The sequence below is a fragment of the Rhinatrema bivittatum genome, chromosome 15 (assembly GCF_901001135.1).
Source record: "Rhinatrema bivittatum chromosome 15, aRhiBiv1.1, whole genome shotgun sequence".
Lineage (NCBI taxonomy): Eukaryota > Metazoa > Chordata > Amphibia > Gymnophiona > Rhinatrematidae > Rhinatrema > Rhinatrema bivittatum.
In genome coordinates, this window is record NC_042629.1 from 59,990,382 (window position 1) to 60,008,963 (window position 18,582).

The following is an 18,582-nucleotide window of genomic DNA, read 5'->3' on the forward strand; positions in this document are numbered from 1 at the left end:
CCCTTCAGCGTGGCTTGACTCACCACCTGTCCCCATGGCCTGTTGCCTCGTTGTCTTTTCTTTTGGCCTCCCTCCTTCCCACCTTCTTGACACGATCTCCACCTTGTCAATCAATGGACTTTGCACGGGGCCACTGAAAGCACTAGGTGGCCGCTTAGAATGCCACCGGTCTGGGGGCTGCCACGGCACGGCTTCTCCTTCTTCCCACCCGCGTGGGCGGAAGAGGAAGTGCTGGGTCCACATGAGTGGGAAGAAAGAGATGCCACGCAGTCACGTTCAGAAGCATCAGAAAGAAGGGCGCCTGCCCTGGGCCCTCACAGGAGGAGGCAGCACCAGCCCAGGCCCCCCCCCCGCAGCATTCAGCAACAGCACCCCAGCAAATGCAAGAAGCAGAGCAGCAGCAGCGGCCCCTGCGGCCTCAAGAATGATGAAGGGTCCTGTCTGCTGTGGGGGCTGAAGGAAGAGCCTGCCGGGCCGCTGCACTGGGCTTCTCATGGGGGGTGGAAGTGAGTGATATAGAATGTATGTGTGTCTGTGAGAGCATATCTTCTGTCTGTCTGTGTGTATGTCTGTGTATGAAAGAGAGCATGTCTGTGTGTGTGTGTGTATGTGAGAGAGCATGTCTGTATGAGAAGTGTGTGTGTGTGTGTGTGAGAGAGAGAGAGAAATGTTCTGTGATTGAGCATGTGTATATAGAGAGCAGCAACCCCTCTCCTCTGCCCTGCTAATCCACGAGGGCATCTGGAAATCAAAAGATCCTAGGTAAGGACAGCAGGGGATTTTTTAAAATACTTTTTTAGTTTTAAGTATTGGGTGGTGTTCATGTCTGCTGTTTTGAAATATTTTATTGGTCTTGGGAAAATTTGTATGAGTTTTAAATTACTGGATGTTATTCTATTTGTCAGCTACTTTGAAGTATTCTTTTTATTATGTATTTATTTATTTATTTAGATGTTTTATATGCCGTCGTTCCAAGTGAGAATCATTAGATCACAACGGTTTACAGGTTAAACATTCATAATTATACTATGTGTTACAAAGGTAGACATACAAGAATGAAAACTGGACAACATAATTATAGGATGTATTACATTGGCAGACATACAGAATGAAACATAACATAGTATGGTTTTATGCCTATTGATGATTTATATTTCCTGATTTTATTGTTTGATATTGTATGAGGAATTGTAATGTTGTCCATTGTTGCACTGCATACATAGTCTGGCTTGTTGTGGTTTACAGTTCAGTTTTTATCTGCATGTATGTATTATTTGTTTATGGTCACTTTGTATCTGTTTGTATTTTGCATGTGTGACTGAGTTGACATATTCTGCTACTGTGTTAGGTTCTGTGTAGGGATCTATAGCAGCTTGGCTTTTTCTGTTTTTCTAGTAGTAGGTGTATTGGCATTTTAGGGCCTGGTGTAATAATTGCAGTGTTACCTTTTCATAAGTAGGGGCGTTAGTGTTTTGAGTGCTGGCAGTCAGTGCACTTTTGGTATGGGAGATTTATTGTACTGAAATTGTAATTTCTGAGGGCCAAGTCCATACCCAATACACATTATAATGGACCTAATACCAATTCCAGGGATCTTTTTCACTTTTTTGCCAGGTTTTACAGCACTACATGTAAATGCAATATACATTATAAGTAATATTTTTACCTCAGAAGACTGTACTTTAAAGTTCTTGTTCATGTCTAATCTGTTATTAAGAATGCATAATTTTTAATTGTGTTGAGGGGGCGACAGGCTGTAAGTTTCACCTAGGGTACCTAATACTCTTGCATCAGCTCTGATTCTGCATCCTTTTGACTTAAAAAATGTTCATTAAGGCCAATCCCGGTGCCATAGCTACCACCTCTAGGGGTGTTCAGTTTCTCCTAGGAGAATCCTGATTGTCTCTTTCTTCCAGGAGCCTGTGTAGTGCTGGACTCTTCTTGAGATGATTAACTTGGGTGCAGAACAAACCTGCTAGAAGTTGGATTCTGATAAATCTAACAGCACGTCAAACATGCACGTGGCACACATAGGAAGTACGCAGGGTTACCAACTGGCTCTATTATTTTCAAGACAGAACTTGCATGCAACTCGACTTCTCGTTTAAATGTCACTACTGACTTCCATGTAGGCAGTGGGGAAAACCAGGAGTGAATTAACCTGTCTTGAAAAAATGGAGCCAGTTGCCAACCCTGGAGGTACACGTGCACAGTTAGCTTATTAAACTAATATTTCTCACACGTGAGAAAACACATTTGGCCATGAACAGAAATCCGTAGCAATCAGTTTATATAGTTATTTGTGGAATTTTGCTACTACAGAATTATTTTTTTTATTTTAGGGCAAAACTAAAATCAATTGTTCTGGCAATTACTGGCAGATTTAAACAATTTGCACTATTGGTACTATCCCTAATTCTGAAGTGGTACCGAGAGAGAGTCAGCAATGCACAAAACAGACCAAATGTGGTTGTGTGCCAGAGATTTTTTCAGGCATTTCAGAACAATGCCATAGTAAGTTCTGTTGCTTTTATATCAGGACGGGCTGGATCGATGAAAATGAAGGACCATATTCAGGCTCCGAGGCAGTTGTAACAACAGGTGGTGGAACACCATCACTCAAAGAGTCCGTCCCCATGAAAGGATGCAAATCTATGCCAAACGTCTTCCTTATTTACGGCGTCCCTTTCCCATGAGCTGGGATTGTGGGCTCATTTGGTGGCCAGAGCCAGGAGTATCTGGGGTGGCGATCCTTGGACAAGCTTACATGGCCTTCGGTTATACTCTGGAGTCCATAGCGTACATCTTGCCAGTTGCAGTTCTTCCGTACTTATAGACAGTGGGTTGATGTCTTGAGGAGGATCCAACATCTGGGAAAGGGAAAAATTGTTAGAAAGAAGGAAGTCTGTAATGGAGGAGGGGAAAGTTTCAGATTGGCTTCTATGGGCAAAGCCCACGGGTGCCTTTTTAATTCACAGACTTTGCAGCACGTGTGGTACTTTCGTTTTGAAACTTTATGCTACTTTGCTTTTGCATTTATTTTTTGCATGAATAGTTTTTTTTTTTAATTTGTTTATTTGTTTTGTTCTTTACTTAAACACAACTCCCGCAGCTCTCTGTTAGCCACATTGGGTCTCCTTCATGTTCATGGCTTCCTGGATGGGAGCACAGTCAGGAAATAGCCAAGTCAGTAAGGCGGGGGCAGGGGGAAGCCTTCTACTTAAATGTGTTCAATTAGCAGCATACATGTACAATAATCAGTCCCATACCATTACTTGCCCTTTCACTGACCTCTGAAGATATACAGACAGCAGGTTAGCAATACTGAAACCAGAAAGCAGCCAGTGGAACCAGCCATGCCTAGCCAACATGACCACCCAAACTCATAGTGGATTCCCAGGAAGACATTCTGTAATACTAGGGTGGCTCTCTCCACGTAGACATCCACTGCGTACCACACAGAGCCAATCATCCCAGGAACACCTGAGAAAGGAGCACAAGAGACTACGCGCTCAGCATCATTTTGCACAAGGAGGAGAGACTATCCACAGACATGCCATTGCGTAGGTTGGGAGAGACTGCATTCTCGCTAATATTGTTGAAAGAGACGGGAGGAGTTTTGGATAACGTGGCCCATGATTCCAAAAAAGTGAAGCATCTTCCTTGTATATTCTTGGGTTTGAGGAGGGGATCTTAATCCATAGCTCATCCACGTACCTCCTATTCCAAATATAAAGCCAGCCATGTAGCACATCCGCAGTTTGATATGAGGTTCTTCTTTAAGGAACCTTACTGCATCCAGGCCCAATGCCAATATAATCAGAGCAAAGCTGGCCAGGATATCGGCTGTGATCATTAGTGCTCTGGTAAGCACTATTTTCACTAGGGAGAGAGGAAGGCAGAAATCAGTTCTTAAAAAGTAACCCAATAGCAGATAAATATCAATTAGCCCATCTGGTCTGCCAAGTTGAGATTTTTTCTGGGTAGAAGAACACACAAATTTGTACCCTCATAGCCATCAGCTCCTCCTGCCCCTATAAATGTCTTCTACCTGAACGTGACAGCAATACAGAGAAGAAAAGTGATGCATACCATTGGCTGCTTTAGAGACAGGGTAAGGAAATTCTTGGTTCCCCTACACAAGTCCTGGCTTCATCTCATACAGAACCATATGGGCTCTTTTTGGCACCCCCTTCCTCACCCCCCACCACAGAGCTTTTGAGCCCGCAAGCACGTCCTATCCACGAACCTGCATGCCGATTTTCAAAAGGAAAAGCCCTCTGGAGATAGGGAAATACCTACAGTACCTGAATGTAAACCAATGTGATCTCAGATCGAATGTCGGTATATAAAATAATAATAATAATAATAATAATAAATAAAGGAGTTTCCTTTTGAAAATCCCTTCCAGGGTGGAGCCTGTGGGTACATAAGTACATGCAGAGTCTGCAGGTACAACTCCTCTGAAACTCCTCGCTTTGCTTTGATGGTCTGGCCCTCGCAGTGAACGGATGTCAGTTGTCCCTGCTAATATACAGTGCCTTAAGCAAAGCCATTTGGGGGCACTTTTGAATAGCTCCTATTGTTTGCCATACCCTCGAGCACTTTTAGCCTAGGTACTGTGCACCCTCTATTTTCGCAGGCAGCCCAGCGGGAGCATTCAAAGACTGAATGGGTGCACTCTGTTTTCCTCTCCTTATCTAATCACACCCCCGGGAGTGCCTTGTTGTAAACTTGCTAAAAGTGCATGCACCGTGATATCCAGTGCTAAAAGTAAGTACATGTGCTGTGAAATCAACTGCTAAAAGCATGTGCTGTGAAACCCAGAGTTAAAAGCATATGTGCCATGGAAGCCAGAGCTAAAAGTCCATGTGCCGTGAAATCCAGTGCTAAAATTCCAGCTTGGATTTGTATCAAATCAGCTTTGAAGGGGCCATAACCCTGAGATACTGTTGCTCTCGCTGTTTGAGGTCTTTAAAAGAGACTTCGATGCTGGTGGTACTGACTTTTTCTTGATTTAACCGCAGCTCTAGAAAGGAAGAAAACCATTTGTGTACGGTATGATTACGCCTCAGTCTCTTAAATAAAAGGCAGTGGTCAACGCAAAGAACCCAGAGAGTTGTGTTTTCTGGTACTGAGTCCTCGTCTTTCCCACTTCGAATGGGTGTTCCCCCAAGGGTCAGCCCTATCAGCTGTGCTTTTCAATGTTCATATAGCGCCCATTTGCCAAATCTTTGCCAAACCAGATGTTAGTTACCGCATTTATGTGGATGACATCCAATTTTTCCTACCCATTACAATTCTATTAAAGAAACTCTTTTGAAGGTCTCTGATTGCCTTACCTAATTTAATCCTGGTTAGAAGAACACAAGTTGGTATTACATTTTAAGCCCCATACACATTGAAAAGTGACGTGAGTCACTTGTGACCACTTTCATGTACACTAAGAGTTATAATCATTGGGTCACCTTGAAGTTTAACGCTCCGATATAACATTCCAGTTGTCCATAATATTTTTTCAGGAATTTTTCAAACACGTTCTTTACAAGTTGAAACCCAGCTGACTGCATTGCTCCATGCAATGTTTGTGAAAGATTTCAGAATGGATTCGAAACACTGAGCCAATGTCAGCATACGGGCAGCCCTTCCAAGACACAATTTGTCTTAAGATACGCTGTTTTAAAGTGCATATGAAAAAATTCCTGAAACAAATATTATGGACAACTAGAATGGTAAATTGGAGAGTTGGACTTCAAAGTAACTCAATGATTATAACTCTTAGTGTACAAGAAACTGGGTCACAAATAGCTCCCGTACACATCACCATAGGACGGTCACTTTTCAATGTATATGGGGCTTATTTATTTATTAAACTTATGATACGCTAATCTATAGTTCTCAGTGAATTATATTTGTCAGCTTCTGATATAGGGGGGCGCTTTCATATAAGATTTTTGACTACTCCCTTATAAGGATCTTTTTTGGTTTAGTAATGCAATACGTTTTATTAATTGCTCGTGAAATATCTGTCGGACTTGCATGACCATGGTAGTAAGGTGCAAGGTTTGCCGTGTATATTAGATACCTGTCCAGATCCCCTGTGCTAACTGGGATTGGTTATCATGTGGGATTTCCTCTGCCCTGAACCCACCGAATGAAAAGTGGTCCTCTCCCAGGCTGAGCCCTCCCCGGCACTACCCACCCCCTTGGCTTAGCAGGAGCCCTCCCACCAAGAGAAATATGCCCCTGACCCTGAGAGGCAATTCCCCCCCCCCACCCCCACCCCGAGAGGCATCTGCCCACCTCCTGAAAGGCATTCCCCCTCCCCCAGATCCATAGCAGCCCAGAAGAGCAGGATCTTCACAGGCAAGGGGGACACTGGAGCCCTCCTGCCCACATCACTCCCACTGCTGAATGGCACTGCCAGGAGAGGCTTCACTATAGATGGTGAGACGTCTGCTGGCAGCCATTCACAATGACAGCCTTTTGACTTGCATCCCTTTTGTGTTAGCTTTTTGGCGGCATGGGGCTTGAGGGCCTTTTCTCCCCTTCCCTGGAGGTTTATCAATATCTAGCGCATTCTCTGTGGCCCTAGCTGACCGGGCTCGACGTTTCTCTTGCCCTTTTACCGCGCAGGCTGAATACCCTGGCACAAGCATGTCGGGGCTGGGAGGGTTTCGTACGGTGACGGCCGACGCCGTACAGCGGGGATCGGAGGATCAGACGACAGCGTGTTTGGAAGTGGAGGCCGTAGCTGCAGAACTCACGTGGATGTTCAGCTAAAATGGAGTCATACTGGTCGCACGTCCTGCTTCCGTCCTGGGCATTGGTGACGCATTCCCACCAAAGGCCCCGGCACTTTTGGCTGACCTGAAACAGGAAAAGCAACACACGTTAGAATAAAAACATCCCTTCAGTGATAATACATCATAGCTTACTGATGTTTCTGTACAATGATAACCACCTTACATTGTATCTGGATTACTGTATAATGAAAACATATATTTCATACAGAATTATTCAGATTATATGATCTCTTTGCTCCCCCATACCTAACAATTAGTGGCTCACTGGTACCTGGGATAATACTGGACTTGATCATTCTTCCAGCCTGCATGGAAGTTGGGGTTTTTTGTTTTTTTTGTATTCTGACTCCTCCACTCGTTGGAAATCAGGCAGACCCAAGTCCCCATCCATGCTCCGCCACCGTCAAAGATCAAATCGCCAACGAAGATGGATTTCGCTTTCCCAGCAATGACACAAACTCGACCCGGCTCTCTCTGGGGAATCTCGGAAGGGCCGAGAGAACGTGAATCGGCAGAAACTCGCCATCATGCACCGTCCCAGCTCCGATTTCAGAGCGCGCGGTTCAGGGGATGAATTTCAAACCGCCCGCGATGGGGCAAAGATTGCGCGTGCGTTCCCCCTCCCCCACCCCCTCCCCAAGCTTTGCACCAGTTTTCAATGCAGAAGTGCCGGGGGGGGGGGGGGGGGGGGGTGACAGAGCGCATGTGGTTGCTTGCACCTGCTTTTGTCTGTGGGTAGATTTGAGGATTACTCCTGCCCCTTTTCGATGATGGGTGAAATAAGATGCAGGGAGGGGATGGGCAGGGGGAGTGGGAGGGGCTTTGACTGGCAATTTTTGTTTTTTTTTATGGCTTTAGTGCAGACAAATGTAAAATAGCAAGCACTAAAAAAAAAATAAATCAAAAAATATACCATGAAGCGAAACAACCCCCTGCCCAACAGAGACACACACACAGCCTAACACAAAGTTAAGCACCTAAATCCTTTGAAAATTGATCCCAAAGTATACAATATTGTATGTCCATTATTAAAATAATAATCACAGCAATAATGCAAGTGGCCCTTGAGAGTGAACAGGTTAAAGTAAGCACTGATTGTTGCTGTGACATCATTATATGATGTATTCTTGGGGAAAGGGACTGTAATGGCACAAACTAATGCAGTATGAGGATGGGGACTCGTGTACGTGCTTGTGTGCTTAGTTGGCCTGAAGTTGCAGGTGCCGGTTCCTATCGCACCAAATTCCAGTCAAGCATGCACCAAGTTGCCGGAGCCCTGTGACTTCTGGCTACAGCAGTAATGGTCCCCCCCTCTCCCCCCTCTTCCCCTCTCCCCCATAAGCACCGCAACCAGTCTGGCTACATGATTTGCCTGCACCCTTTTGATCTCAGTCTGGCGGACTCGGCTCACCTCCAAGCTGTCGTCTGCATTTACCATCCAGCAGTCGGTCCAGGTGGCTACGATCAAGAAGACGGTGGCGACCACCGCCAGGCAGAAGCCCGTGCACTGGAGCAGCAGGATCATTCTCAGCGCTGGTGGGGGGGCCTCTAAAACGGAAACAACTCGTTATGAACCAGAGGAGGGCGCGGCGCCTGCTGCCCAGAGCCCGCCGTCCACTCCTACAAGCCGATGCAATATCGGTGCGGGGGAAAACGGGCTCTCGTGATTGAGCGCGCACTCTCCGAACAGGCGCCGATCCACCTCTTCTGGGGTGCCCCGATGCTGCATGCAAATGGGCTGCTGCGATAAAAAAAAAAAAAAAAAGGAGGCGCTGGGGGAAATTGTGCACCCCTAACGCCTTCTAGGCAATGGCCGTCCAGGAGAGGTGGCTGTCAGCGGGTTAGGAAAATGGACGCTCGTTAATTGAGCGTCCCTTTGCCTAACCTAACCCCTGACACACTTTTTAAAAAATTTTTTTTAACCTAACTCCTTTTTTCAGTTCCTCCGACTTACTATCATCACAATACTAAGTCGGAGGAACTACAGAAAAGCAGTATTTTCTGCTTTTCTGTCAAATTTAGGGGCTCTTCAAAACTTAATGCCTGCTCCAGGGCAGGCGTTAATTTCTGAGGGTAAAAACGTGTGCATTCGGTGCACTTTTTTTTTTTTGTATATCGGGAGGTAAAAGCTAATAGCCTCGTCGACATGAATGTACTTGTAGTGAGCGCTATTATCTTCGCGGGGGGGTTGGACACGCGGTTTGGATGCGCTGATCCCCCTTTATGGCCCAATTTTAAAAGGGCCTCGCATGTAAAAACGGGGGAGGGGGGGAGGGTTACGCTCGTGGCTGGGCCTTGCACGCACTGCATGCATTTTTGGAAGGGCCTGGACTCGTGTGAAACCCCCGTTATGTGCCGAAGTGCCGGGTCCCTCCAAAGAGGCGGGCCGGAGGGGGGGGGGCATGGTCTGGGTGGGGAGGGGCGGGGCAAGGGGGCAGCCTGGGACAGCGCCTTTAGCCACTGACCTGGGGAAGCGCCCACCGGCAGGCGCCCGGCGCGCGGAGGTTACTTCAAGTCTGAAATGCTAAAACAGAAAGAAAACCTCATAGGTAAGGGCTAGGAGGAGAGGAGAGGGGAAAAGGTAGGAAGGTTAGATAGAGGTAGAGGAACGTTCCCTCCCAGTCCGCTCCTTATTGTACGTCCATTACTAAAATAATAATCGCAGCAGTAACGCAAGTGGCCTGTGAGACTGAACACTGTTGTCACTAGAATATGATTGTGGCTGTGTCATCGTTATATTGCCCCGATACTAAGTAGGAGGAACCATAGAAAAGCAGTATTTTGGGCTTTTTTTTGTGGCGGCTTGGAGTGTGTTATGTTTTGCATGTTAAAATGTGAGTGTCGGGCGCACGGTGATTTTTTGCATCGGGGTAATAGCTAATAGCCTCATTTACATGTGATGAGCGCTATTAGCCAGGCTCGCTTTGGGGCATGCTAATCCCATTATTGCATCGGGAGTTATTCTTGTGCATCCAAAACGGGCGTCCAACTGTGCAGCAAGCTGTGCACCCTGTATTGCATCGGCCCCTAAGTTTGTATCTGAGGCAACGGAAGATAAAGTGACTGCTCTAACCCCAGAGCAATTTGTCAGTTTAGAATATTAACCTTTTTACAAATGTGATACTCTGATCTGTTTTGCATCATCTAAGCCAAGGCAAAACAATTCTTATACCATCCTAACGTGCCACCCAAAACGAAACAGTTTCGCAATTCAAAGTAGAAAAGTGAGTTCAAATATGCAGTACTTTGCACATGTTAGATGGCTGGTAACTTTTTACTGGAAAATCAAGGGAAGATATTAATTAATCTTTAAACTTAATTCTGCAGTGAACACTTGACTGGATGAAAAGTGACTACCTAAAAAACATATTTTGGCATAATTTATCCAGGGCAAAACTGATATTCTAAAATGCAACGATTCAGCATGTAGCAAATGTAAAAACTGAAATTCTTTTTAGGAATGATAAAAATATCATGAAAACAAGATAAAAAAAAAAATCAAATAGTCAATATCTTAGGCTACGGAATTTTGGTTTTCGCAATATCAGCATTGGTTGTTTAATTGTGGTTTCTCACCAAACAATTTTGCTTCGCTTTCAGTGGTTGGGGATTTTTCTGAGACTGCTTAAGCTTTCTCTTTTTGTCTTTAACAGATGTGGTTGTGTCCTCGATGACACTTTCTAAAAGTCACACAATTGCAGCTTGCCAGATAGAAACCTTTGGCTGTTCAAACGGGCTTATTTGTTTACAGAAAGGATAGACTGGCACTGCGGCACTCGGTTCTGCCCCTGGATATTTAATCTGAACTTTTTAAAGGTATTCCATGTGATCCTGCACTGCGTTAGCCAAATAAACTGGCGCAGCTCATCAAGATCCCACTTCTTCCGCACAGCATAACACACATTGAGAAAGATCTCGTTCCCGTTGCATCGTGAAGTCGTGGCATATCAACATTGTTTTTATTTTATTTATTTGTACAGCTTTTCTATACCAGTGTTTGGAACAGAGACCGTCACATCGGTTTACAACGTTTCATTTATAAAATCATAAAAAACAGAAAAATAAAAAACAGAAAAATAAATAATTTAAAATTCAATGCGAATGAAAAATAAAACTTACACATCTATGCAATAACATTAGCTTCAATCCATACAACAAAATAAAATAGTGAGTAAAAGTCTAAAACAAACCACCTAAATAAAATGTCTAAGTATAACTAATAGAATAAGGAGAAATAAAACCAGAGTATAGCATCACAGATTCAGAGTATCTGGGGAACCATGAAACATGTAGTGCCAAGTTTGCTTAGCCGATACTTTCCTTAAAGGCTTGATCAAAGAGCCATGTTTTAAGCAGTTTTCTAAAATCTTTTAAGTTTAGTTTCAAGTCTTACTTTTTCTGGCAGTGTGTTCCATAGCTTAGGCCCTGCTCTATCTCTGACAGAGGTTAATCTAGCTGAGGAAATAGAGGGAATGGATATTAACCCTTTGTTTGCTGACCTTAAATTGCGTTGAGGTGTATGAAGTCGTATAGTGGCGTTTAGCCATTCGACTTGTTTTCCATAGATTGATTTATGTAAGATGCATAATGTTTTGTACCGTACCTGCTTTTCAATGGGTAACCAGTGTAAATCCATGAATATTGGGGTGATATGATCTTGTCTGCTTGAACCGGTTAATATTCTTGCTGCGGAGTTTTGTAATATTTGTAGGGGTCCTGATGGTGGAATGCGTTAAACCAAGGAGCAAGGAATTACAGTAATCAGTACCTGGGAAAATGAAAGCTTGCAGTGCTGTTCTGAAATCGTTTCTGTTTAATAAAGGTTTTAGCTTTCTCAGAATCAATAGTTCATGATCGCCTTCTTTGGTTTTTCTAGCAATGTGGGTTTTTAAAATGGAGTTCAGGATCCAGATACGCGCCGAGGTCTCTTACTTTTGTGTCAAGTTTGATTTGGAGGTTTTCATATTGAAAATGACGGCTATTATCTGCTAGGGACAGTTTTCTCTATATTCAAGCTTAGTTTCATTTGCTTCATTGTGGCTGGTTCGGGCAATCAGATGCATTAGAAGCTGAAGCTTTCGATGAGATTTGGTGGTGGCAGCTCCCTCTAACTGAGGCTGCTGCAGACTTCGTGTGCCATGGCAGCCTCGTGTGGTGGTTGGGCCAAAGAAGGAGCCTGCACTAAAATATTTTCTGCCAGTTCCAGGCATGCGGTGTCTGAATCAGCAGGCTGGCTCTCCACTGTGGAAGTGGCACTGGTCTCCCACTCAGCTTTCTTTGGTTTTAATTCCTTTTGTTAGCTGGGGATTTGCACGAGAGGGTGCTGAGGAATGCGCACAGTTCTATGGACGCGGGGGTTTATTCGCGCAAAATTCCTTGCTGCATCGGAGGTAAAGTTTGCACAAAAAAAAAACAAAAAAGTGCGCACAACTGCAGGTTAAACTCTGCGCTCTATTGGGCCGATACAGTAAAAGTCGTGGGAGAGCCGGCGAGCGCCCGCTCTCCCGACGCGCGCACAGGCCAGTGTCCTGGGCGCACGATTCGGTATCGGCCCGTATGCAAATTAGGGCCTGTGGTAAAAGGAGGAGCTAGGGACACTAGCGCGTCCCTAGCGCCTCCTTTTTGACAGAAGCGGCGGCTGTCAGCGGGTTTGATAGCCGACGCTCAATTTTACCGGCGTCAGTTCTCGAACCCACTGACAGCCACGGGTTCGGAAAACGGACGCCGGCAAAATTGAGCGTCCGGTTTTTGACCCGCAGGCTGCAGGCAGATTTTTAATTTTTAAATGTTTTTTTATTTTGGGGGCCTCCAACTTAATATCGCTATGATATTAAGTCAGAGGGTGTACAGAAAAGCATTTTTTTTCTGCTTTTCTGTACACTTTCCCAGTGCCTGCCAAAATTAACTCCAGCCTTTGGCAGGCGTTAATTTCTGAAAGTAAAATGTGCGGCTTCGCTGCACATTTTACTTTCTGTATCGCACGGGAATGACTAATAGGCCTCTCTCGCCATTCCTCCCTCATTGTAAGCTGCAAGGAGTCGGGATGGTCTTTTCACATCCGTGCACAGCACTGTACACATCTGGTATGCGCTATACAAATAATTACTAATCATATTCCCCCAGCCCCTCTCCTCCCCCCCATCACCTATGCATTCGTACTCTTGCTCCCATCTTTTTATTCTTACTATCCAGTTCACTGAATGAGCTTACAATCTACTCCATGTGTTATTCTTATTTATTCTCCCCTTTGTGTTCAGTGCTCTTTATTGTGATTACAATTTTTGATTGTAGTTCGATCCTATCCTCTGTATTTGTGGTTGCTAGTTCAACCACAAAGGGGGAGGGGGGTCTATCCTACCCTTCCTCTTTCTGCTGTTGTTAATATATTTAGAGATCCTTTTGAGGTAATGTCATGGCAGGGACGTGAAGGAGTTATTGTTTCTTGAATTTCTACCCTGTATATATTCCATTTCTTCTTCCTTTTATCCCCATCTTAACCTTGCTTCCTAGATACAGAGAGCAGGCTATTACAAAGGGATGGAACAGGCAAAGAGCAAAGAGGGGACATCGAGTCCCTGTAGACCTCGCTATGGGATCCAAATCCAACCCTGCAGCTGTTAGAGATAAAAGAATGATGTCCCAGGCCACAGATGTGGTGCATGCACGGTGTGACTTATTGTGGTGACAGCAAGTGCAGCTCTGCCCTAAAAGATGGAGATTTTAAAACTTCATAGGATTCATATATGGCACAGTTCTGTAAGGCGAGGACCACACGGGAGTCACCAGGGTCTCTAGGATAAAAGGTAGAGGACTTGAGTTGGTTATGGGTGATCCTGGAGGCGAGCGCCCGCTCTCCCGACGCGCGCCCAGGGCCCCTCTCCTGGGCGCGCGATTCAGTATGTAAATTAGGGCCCGCGGTAATAAGGAGGCGCTAGGGACACTACTGGCGCATCCCTAGCACCTACTTATTGGCTGAAGCGGTGGCTGTCAGCGGGTTTGACAGCTGACGTTTAATTTTACTGACGCTGGTTGTCGAACCCGCTGACAGCCACATGTTCGGAAAATGGACGCCGGCAAAACTGAGCGTCTGTTTTCCACTATTCTGCCACAGGCAGAATTTATTTTTTTTTTTTAGAAGAATTTTTATTTTTTTTTATTTTTGGGGCCTTCGACTTAATATCGCTATGATATTAAGCCGGAGGCTGTAATGGAAAGCAGAGTTTTCTGCTTTTCTGTGCACTTGCCTAGTGCCGGCTGAAATTAACTCCTGCCTTTGGCTTGGCCGCACATTTTGCTTTCTGCATTGCGGGTGACTACCTAATAGCGCTCATCAACATGCATTTGCATGTGATGAGCGCTATTAGTTTCGGGGAGGGGGGAGGGGGGGGGTTGGCCGCGCGTTTACTGTATAAGGGGTAATGATAGCGCGTCAAAAATGCGCGGCCAAACGGGGGCTAATGGTGCGCTCGGCCGAGCGCACCGTTCTGAACTGGCCTGACCGTGCATCCAGCTTAACGCATCAGCATGGGAGAGAGGGGCTTTTGGATCATTGCCTGCAGAGCAGCTGCTTTCAGCCAGGGGGTGTCCTAAGATCACCAATGGGCTGCCGGTATATGGCTTCCAGCTCTTAGGTGCCAATAGGCTGTCAAGCAGAAGCCAGGAGAGGCCGGGTGCTGGTTCTATGGGTGCTGTGAGCAATTATCTCTTTGCAGTGTCTGTCAAATACCAACTAGTTAATATGCAGCTTGTTATCTTGTAGGGACTTACAGTTTCGTCATTGAATAAAACTTGCAAATCTTGCAAGTCCTGTTTACAGTCTCGTCTGTTTTCAGATTCTTCTCGAGAGGAAAGAAGGGAAATCCCACCTGTAACAGCCTTTAGCCAAGTAGGAGCTCCCTCCAGGCACCCAAGGGTGAAAACCACCCAAGGGGTCCTGGAACCAGGAATGCCACCAAAAGGCACCTGGGCACAGGACCATTACATTAAAACTCCCCCACACTGAGATTTCTGTGTGCTTGCAGTGTTGCACGCGCCGCCATGGGACCCTCACTCAGACACACTAGGGACGCTAACTGACTCCATGTCATCCAGTCTGGCTGAGCCGGTCCTCGTTTTGCTCGATAGAGCACGTGGATTTGATAATGCCAGGTTTTTGTTTGGTTTTTTTTTTCTTTATGAAAACAGAGTTGCTGAATGACCCATTTCAGGGAGGGAGGTTTCACACTGATGCATTCTGGTACCCGCAGCATTGATTTCACATGGTAAAAGCAGGGACCTACAGATACCACAATGCACTGGGGTGTTTGTTCAAAAACCTCCCGCTTCTTCAACACACGTGAAAAGTTAAAATAAAAGTTTAAAAAAGTAACTGAAAAATGGCCTTAAGGGTCACAGTAGCAGCAGCAGCATTTTATACCATGGAAATTAATGTTTGAGTGGCACAGCCCCAAAATGCTCGAAGATTTTGGAAGTTTTCTTATGCAAGACTGCAGGTGGAGAAGGCGTCATAAAAGCGCTCATCTTGGGGCAGAGGACCCACCTACTCCTACTGTACGCTTGGTCCTTTTCCTTGTGCTTTTAGGGCCAGGCACTTGGTTTGCAAATCATGAAACTCACGAGGGTTTGGGGTACAGTGTCTGGGGTGCTGGGGGGGGGGGGGGGGGGATGTGTTACACTCCAGCAAGCTGCGCCTTGCTCCCATCCCCTTCAAGCTTGCCGCATCTGGGATTGGAGAAGGGCTCTGGCACTCTTCCCAGACAGCAAACCCACACAGTGCATATTCTGTCTCTTGCTGAGATCTCCATGTTATTTCCAGTTAGGGTCACATGTACTGAAGGGTTTTTCTCATTTTGAGCTTATCAGAGAATTTAAAGTAATTGGAATTATGAACTGAGCAGTGGGGTGTGCAGAGTGCACCAACAAAACCCTAAAACTGACTGTGTCTGGCTAATTCTTTGAATGAAGTAGTGTGGTTGACACGTCAGTCCACTTGAATACATGGAAATGAAGGTCAATAAACAGAAAAAAAGCCTTTTTATTGGACTAACTTATTACGTTGCTTGACCCTCTTTTGGAAGCTCATTCTTTCAAACATTCCTTTCTTTAATGGGATCGTTTTGTTTTTTTCTGGATGTTTAGTTCTTCTTTGGGAACTTGGAAAGGCACAATCGCTTTGAGGCCTCTCTGGCCTACATCAGAGCATGTTGTCATGGAAACATGGATGGTGGCTAGGCCTGGACTGAGGCCCTACCACCAAGTGGGGTGGAAAGGCGGGTTGCTCTGACACATTGTGGGAGGTGAATGGTCAGCAGATTCGATGCATTTTAAACAAGCATCACCACCAAAGGCTCCACTGAAGGCCCCTACAGGAAGCTGGAATCAAAGCAATCTTCACTTTGACGAGGGACCTCTGAATCTGTCCCCGCAGGCTGCCGCCGAGAGCCAACAGATTCTCAGCCCCACCCAGTCAGAAGTTTTGCCATGTTCAGAAATATGAGAAATAAGCGAGGGACTGCCCATAACTGACACTTGGGGAAGATTTTTCACTCTGAAGACCCCACACAATAACACATCTAGGCTGTGGTAGGCTCCAGCCCACTGCAGCAGGCTAAGGACGTTCGGCTCGTCAAGACCCCAGCGCTGCATTGACAGGACCAGAACGTTTTCGGCCCATGTCCTCTTTACAGAGGCATGTGCAGAGGGCAGCAGAGAGCCCCACACGTTTCCAAGGTTGTACGGGAGAGCAATACGTCGTTTACATCTGGCTTTCTGCATACTACTGAAATGAGAGTAGTTGGGCAATAATTAACACTGTTGCATCTCCTGCCTTTGTTCCCCCTTTCAGTCTGTTCCTCCCCCCCCCCCCCCCTCCCTTGCTTCCCCTCACTCTCCCCTGGTCTCCTCACCTCATGTTTTCTGTGAATTTTTTGTTCTCTTTGTCACTTCTTTCATCCTCTCACCAGCCCTCACCTCTTCTTGTCATCTCACCTCTTTCAATCTTCTCTCACATTTCCCCCCCTCTCCATCTCTTTATCTACCCCCCCTTCTTTTCACGCTGGCCTGTCAGCAGAAATCTCTTCCTCCCAGCAGCTCCTCAGCAGAAGGCAGCTGGCTGCAGTCTTTTCCTTTAGGTTGCAGGTCTGTTTTGTTGAAATCTGAATCTGGCCTCTCCCCAACACCACCCTGGTTACCATTGAAAGCCGCACTTAAAGCCTTGAAAACAAAACCACGAGCATTGCGCGAGCGCCATGTCAGAAAAGGAAAAACGAAATCCTACTTGTGCGTCTTCAGTTTGTGCAGGCAGAAGGGGCGATCGCCCTATCACAGCAGAAGCCCTCGGAAAGCAGCCGGCTGGGAAGGTTACCTGCACTGTGTGCCACCCGGGCTCATCGGGGTTCCTCCATCGGGGTGCGACGCCACAAAGCTAAGTCTCTGACCCTCGCGGGAGCCTGAGACCCGTGATAATAGACTTTGTTTAAAAATATTTCAAATTGGCATCGAGGCAGAGCAAGATTGATGCACAAGAAGAGCCAACTGAGAGCTTTAAGTCGCCTATGAGCGTTAAGGACGAAGAATGCCAGCCTGGGATTGGCGGGCATGAAAGTCAATATCTATCTTGCACTATTTTAAGCTTTCCAAGTCATGTCGGATGTGCTTTGCATTTTATGGTGTGAATTGTGTCCTTATAATTAAAATGGTAATAGGCTGGAAATCGTGTGTAATGTCCAAGCCTCCCTACCCCACTACGCGCTGGCGTACGTCAGGGTCTGACTAAGGGCAGCCAGGCATGGTCTGGGAATATTATTTCTTTGCATTGTCTAACTTTAACCAAACCTACTCCGTGGGGTTGCATTTCAGCTAGTCCGGTCTCAGAAGTGCTGCAACAGACGGCCTTTCACAGTCAATGTTTGAGATTGCTGACTGCACGTTGGCTGTTTCCCGGCACCCTTGGCTTTTTCATTTTGAGATTTTCACACATGCATGTGCCTTAAGTAAAATCAAAGACACAGAGGAAGCTCCGACGATTCCCAGGTGGAAGGGAGACCCAAGCATTGCTGAAGTGTAATATCCTCCAGTTGAGTTACTCCTGGTACCGGCAGGGGCTGCCGGCGAAGGAGCTCTGTTGCAAAACCCAGGCTGCCAAAATGTTGGAAGGGAGAGGGGCCAAAACCTGTGGAAAAGCCCTGGCAAGATGTGTGGCGAGGCCTCCGGTGCCTCATCTGCTGGACTCCCCAGGCAACAAGGCAGGAAGCAGGGTCAGAGCAGGCTCCATTTGGCATCCAAGTCGGAGGTCAGCCAGCCCCATCAAAGAGAAAGAGCCTATAACAAACTCGCCGGGGAACTCCAGCCGGGACTAGGGGTGGCCTCCAGCCAGTGGCCCAGCCTCCTGAGAACTCTCTGAGAATTTACACTGCTTGAATCTTGTAAACTGTTGTGATGGCTGCACCGAATTACGGTATATAAAACTCAACAAACAGATAAATAAATAAATACTCTAAACTCTGGGGTTCCTCCCGGGTCGGTGTTGTGATTTGCTTAAGGCCCCTTTGCTCGGTCTTGGATTTGCAGGGAGCATCATTCAGAATCTATGCAGATGACGATACTGAGTTATTGTTTCCCATCGCTAAGAATAACAGTCTAGAAAGGCGCAGGATTGTTTGGCAAACGTGTATGAATGCGTTCATTTTAAATTCAGCCAGAAACGGAGGCAGTCGGGTATTCAAAGGCCCCCTCGGCCAAGCAGTACGGGGTCATCTACAAATGGAGTTCTTCTTGT

The 18,582-nt window shown here is 46.1% G+C and overlaps 1 protein-coding gene across 1 annotated transcript; it reads right to left on the reverse strand.

Annotated features, from left to right (window-relative positions):
- Window positions 1–1,477: 1,477 nt before the first annotated feature.
- On the reverse strand, window positions 1,478–17,257 carry LOC115076864 (claudin-16-like). The gene is made up of 6 exons (XM_029578837.1): window positions 17,170–17,257; window positions 8,218–8,354; window positions 6,768–6,870; window positions 3,718–3,882; window positions 3,292–3,483; window positions 1,478–2,870 (listed from the first exon to the last, which is right to left on the reverse strand). The coding sequence occupies exons 2-6, from the start codon at window positions 8,329–8,331 to the stop codon at window positions 2,779–2,781; spliced, it is 666 nt and encodes a 221-aa protein (XP_029434697.1). The 5' UTR covers window positions 8,332–8,354; window positions 17,170–17,257; the 3' UTR covers window positions 1,478–2,778.
- Window positions 17,258–18,582: the final 1,325 nt, after the last annotated feature.

What these genes read in the sequence shown, in the direction of transcription:
- LOC115076864 (XM_029578837.1), bottom strand. Translation starts at nt 8,331, where the DNA reads ATGATCCTGCTGCTCCAGTGCACGGGCTTCTGCCTGGCGGTGGTCGCC. An exon ending in ATGCAGACGACAGCTTGGAG is followed by an intron (nt 6,871 to 8,217) that starts GTGAGCCGAGTC and finishes TTCCTGTTTCAG; the next exon opens with GTCAGCCAAAAGTGCCGGGG. An exon ending in CTTTATATTTGGAATAGGAG is followed by an intron (nt 3,484 to 3,717) that starts GTACGTGGATGA and finishes CTCCTTTCTCAG; the next exon opens with GTGTTCCTGGGATGATTGGC.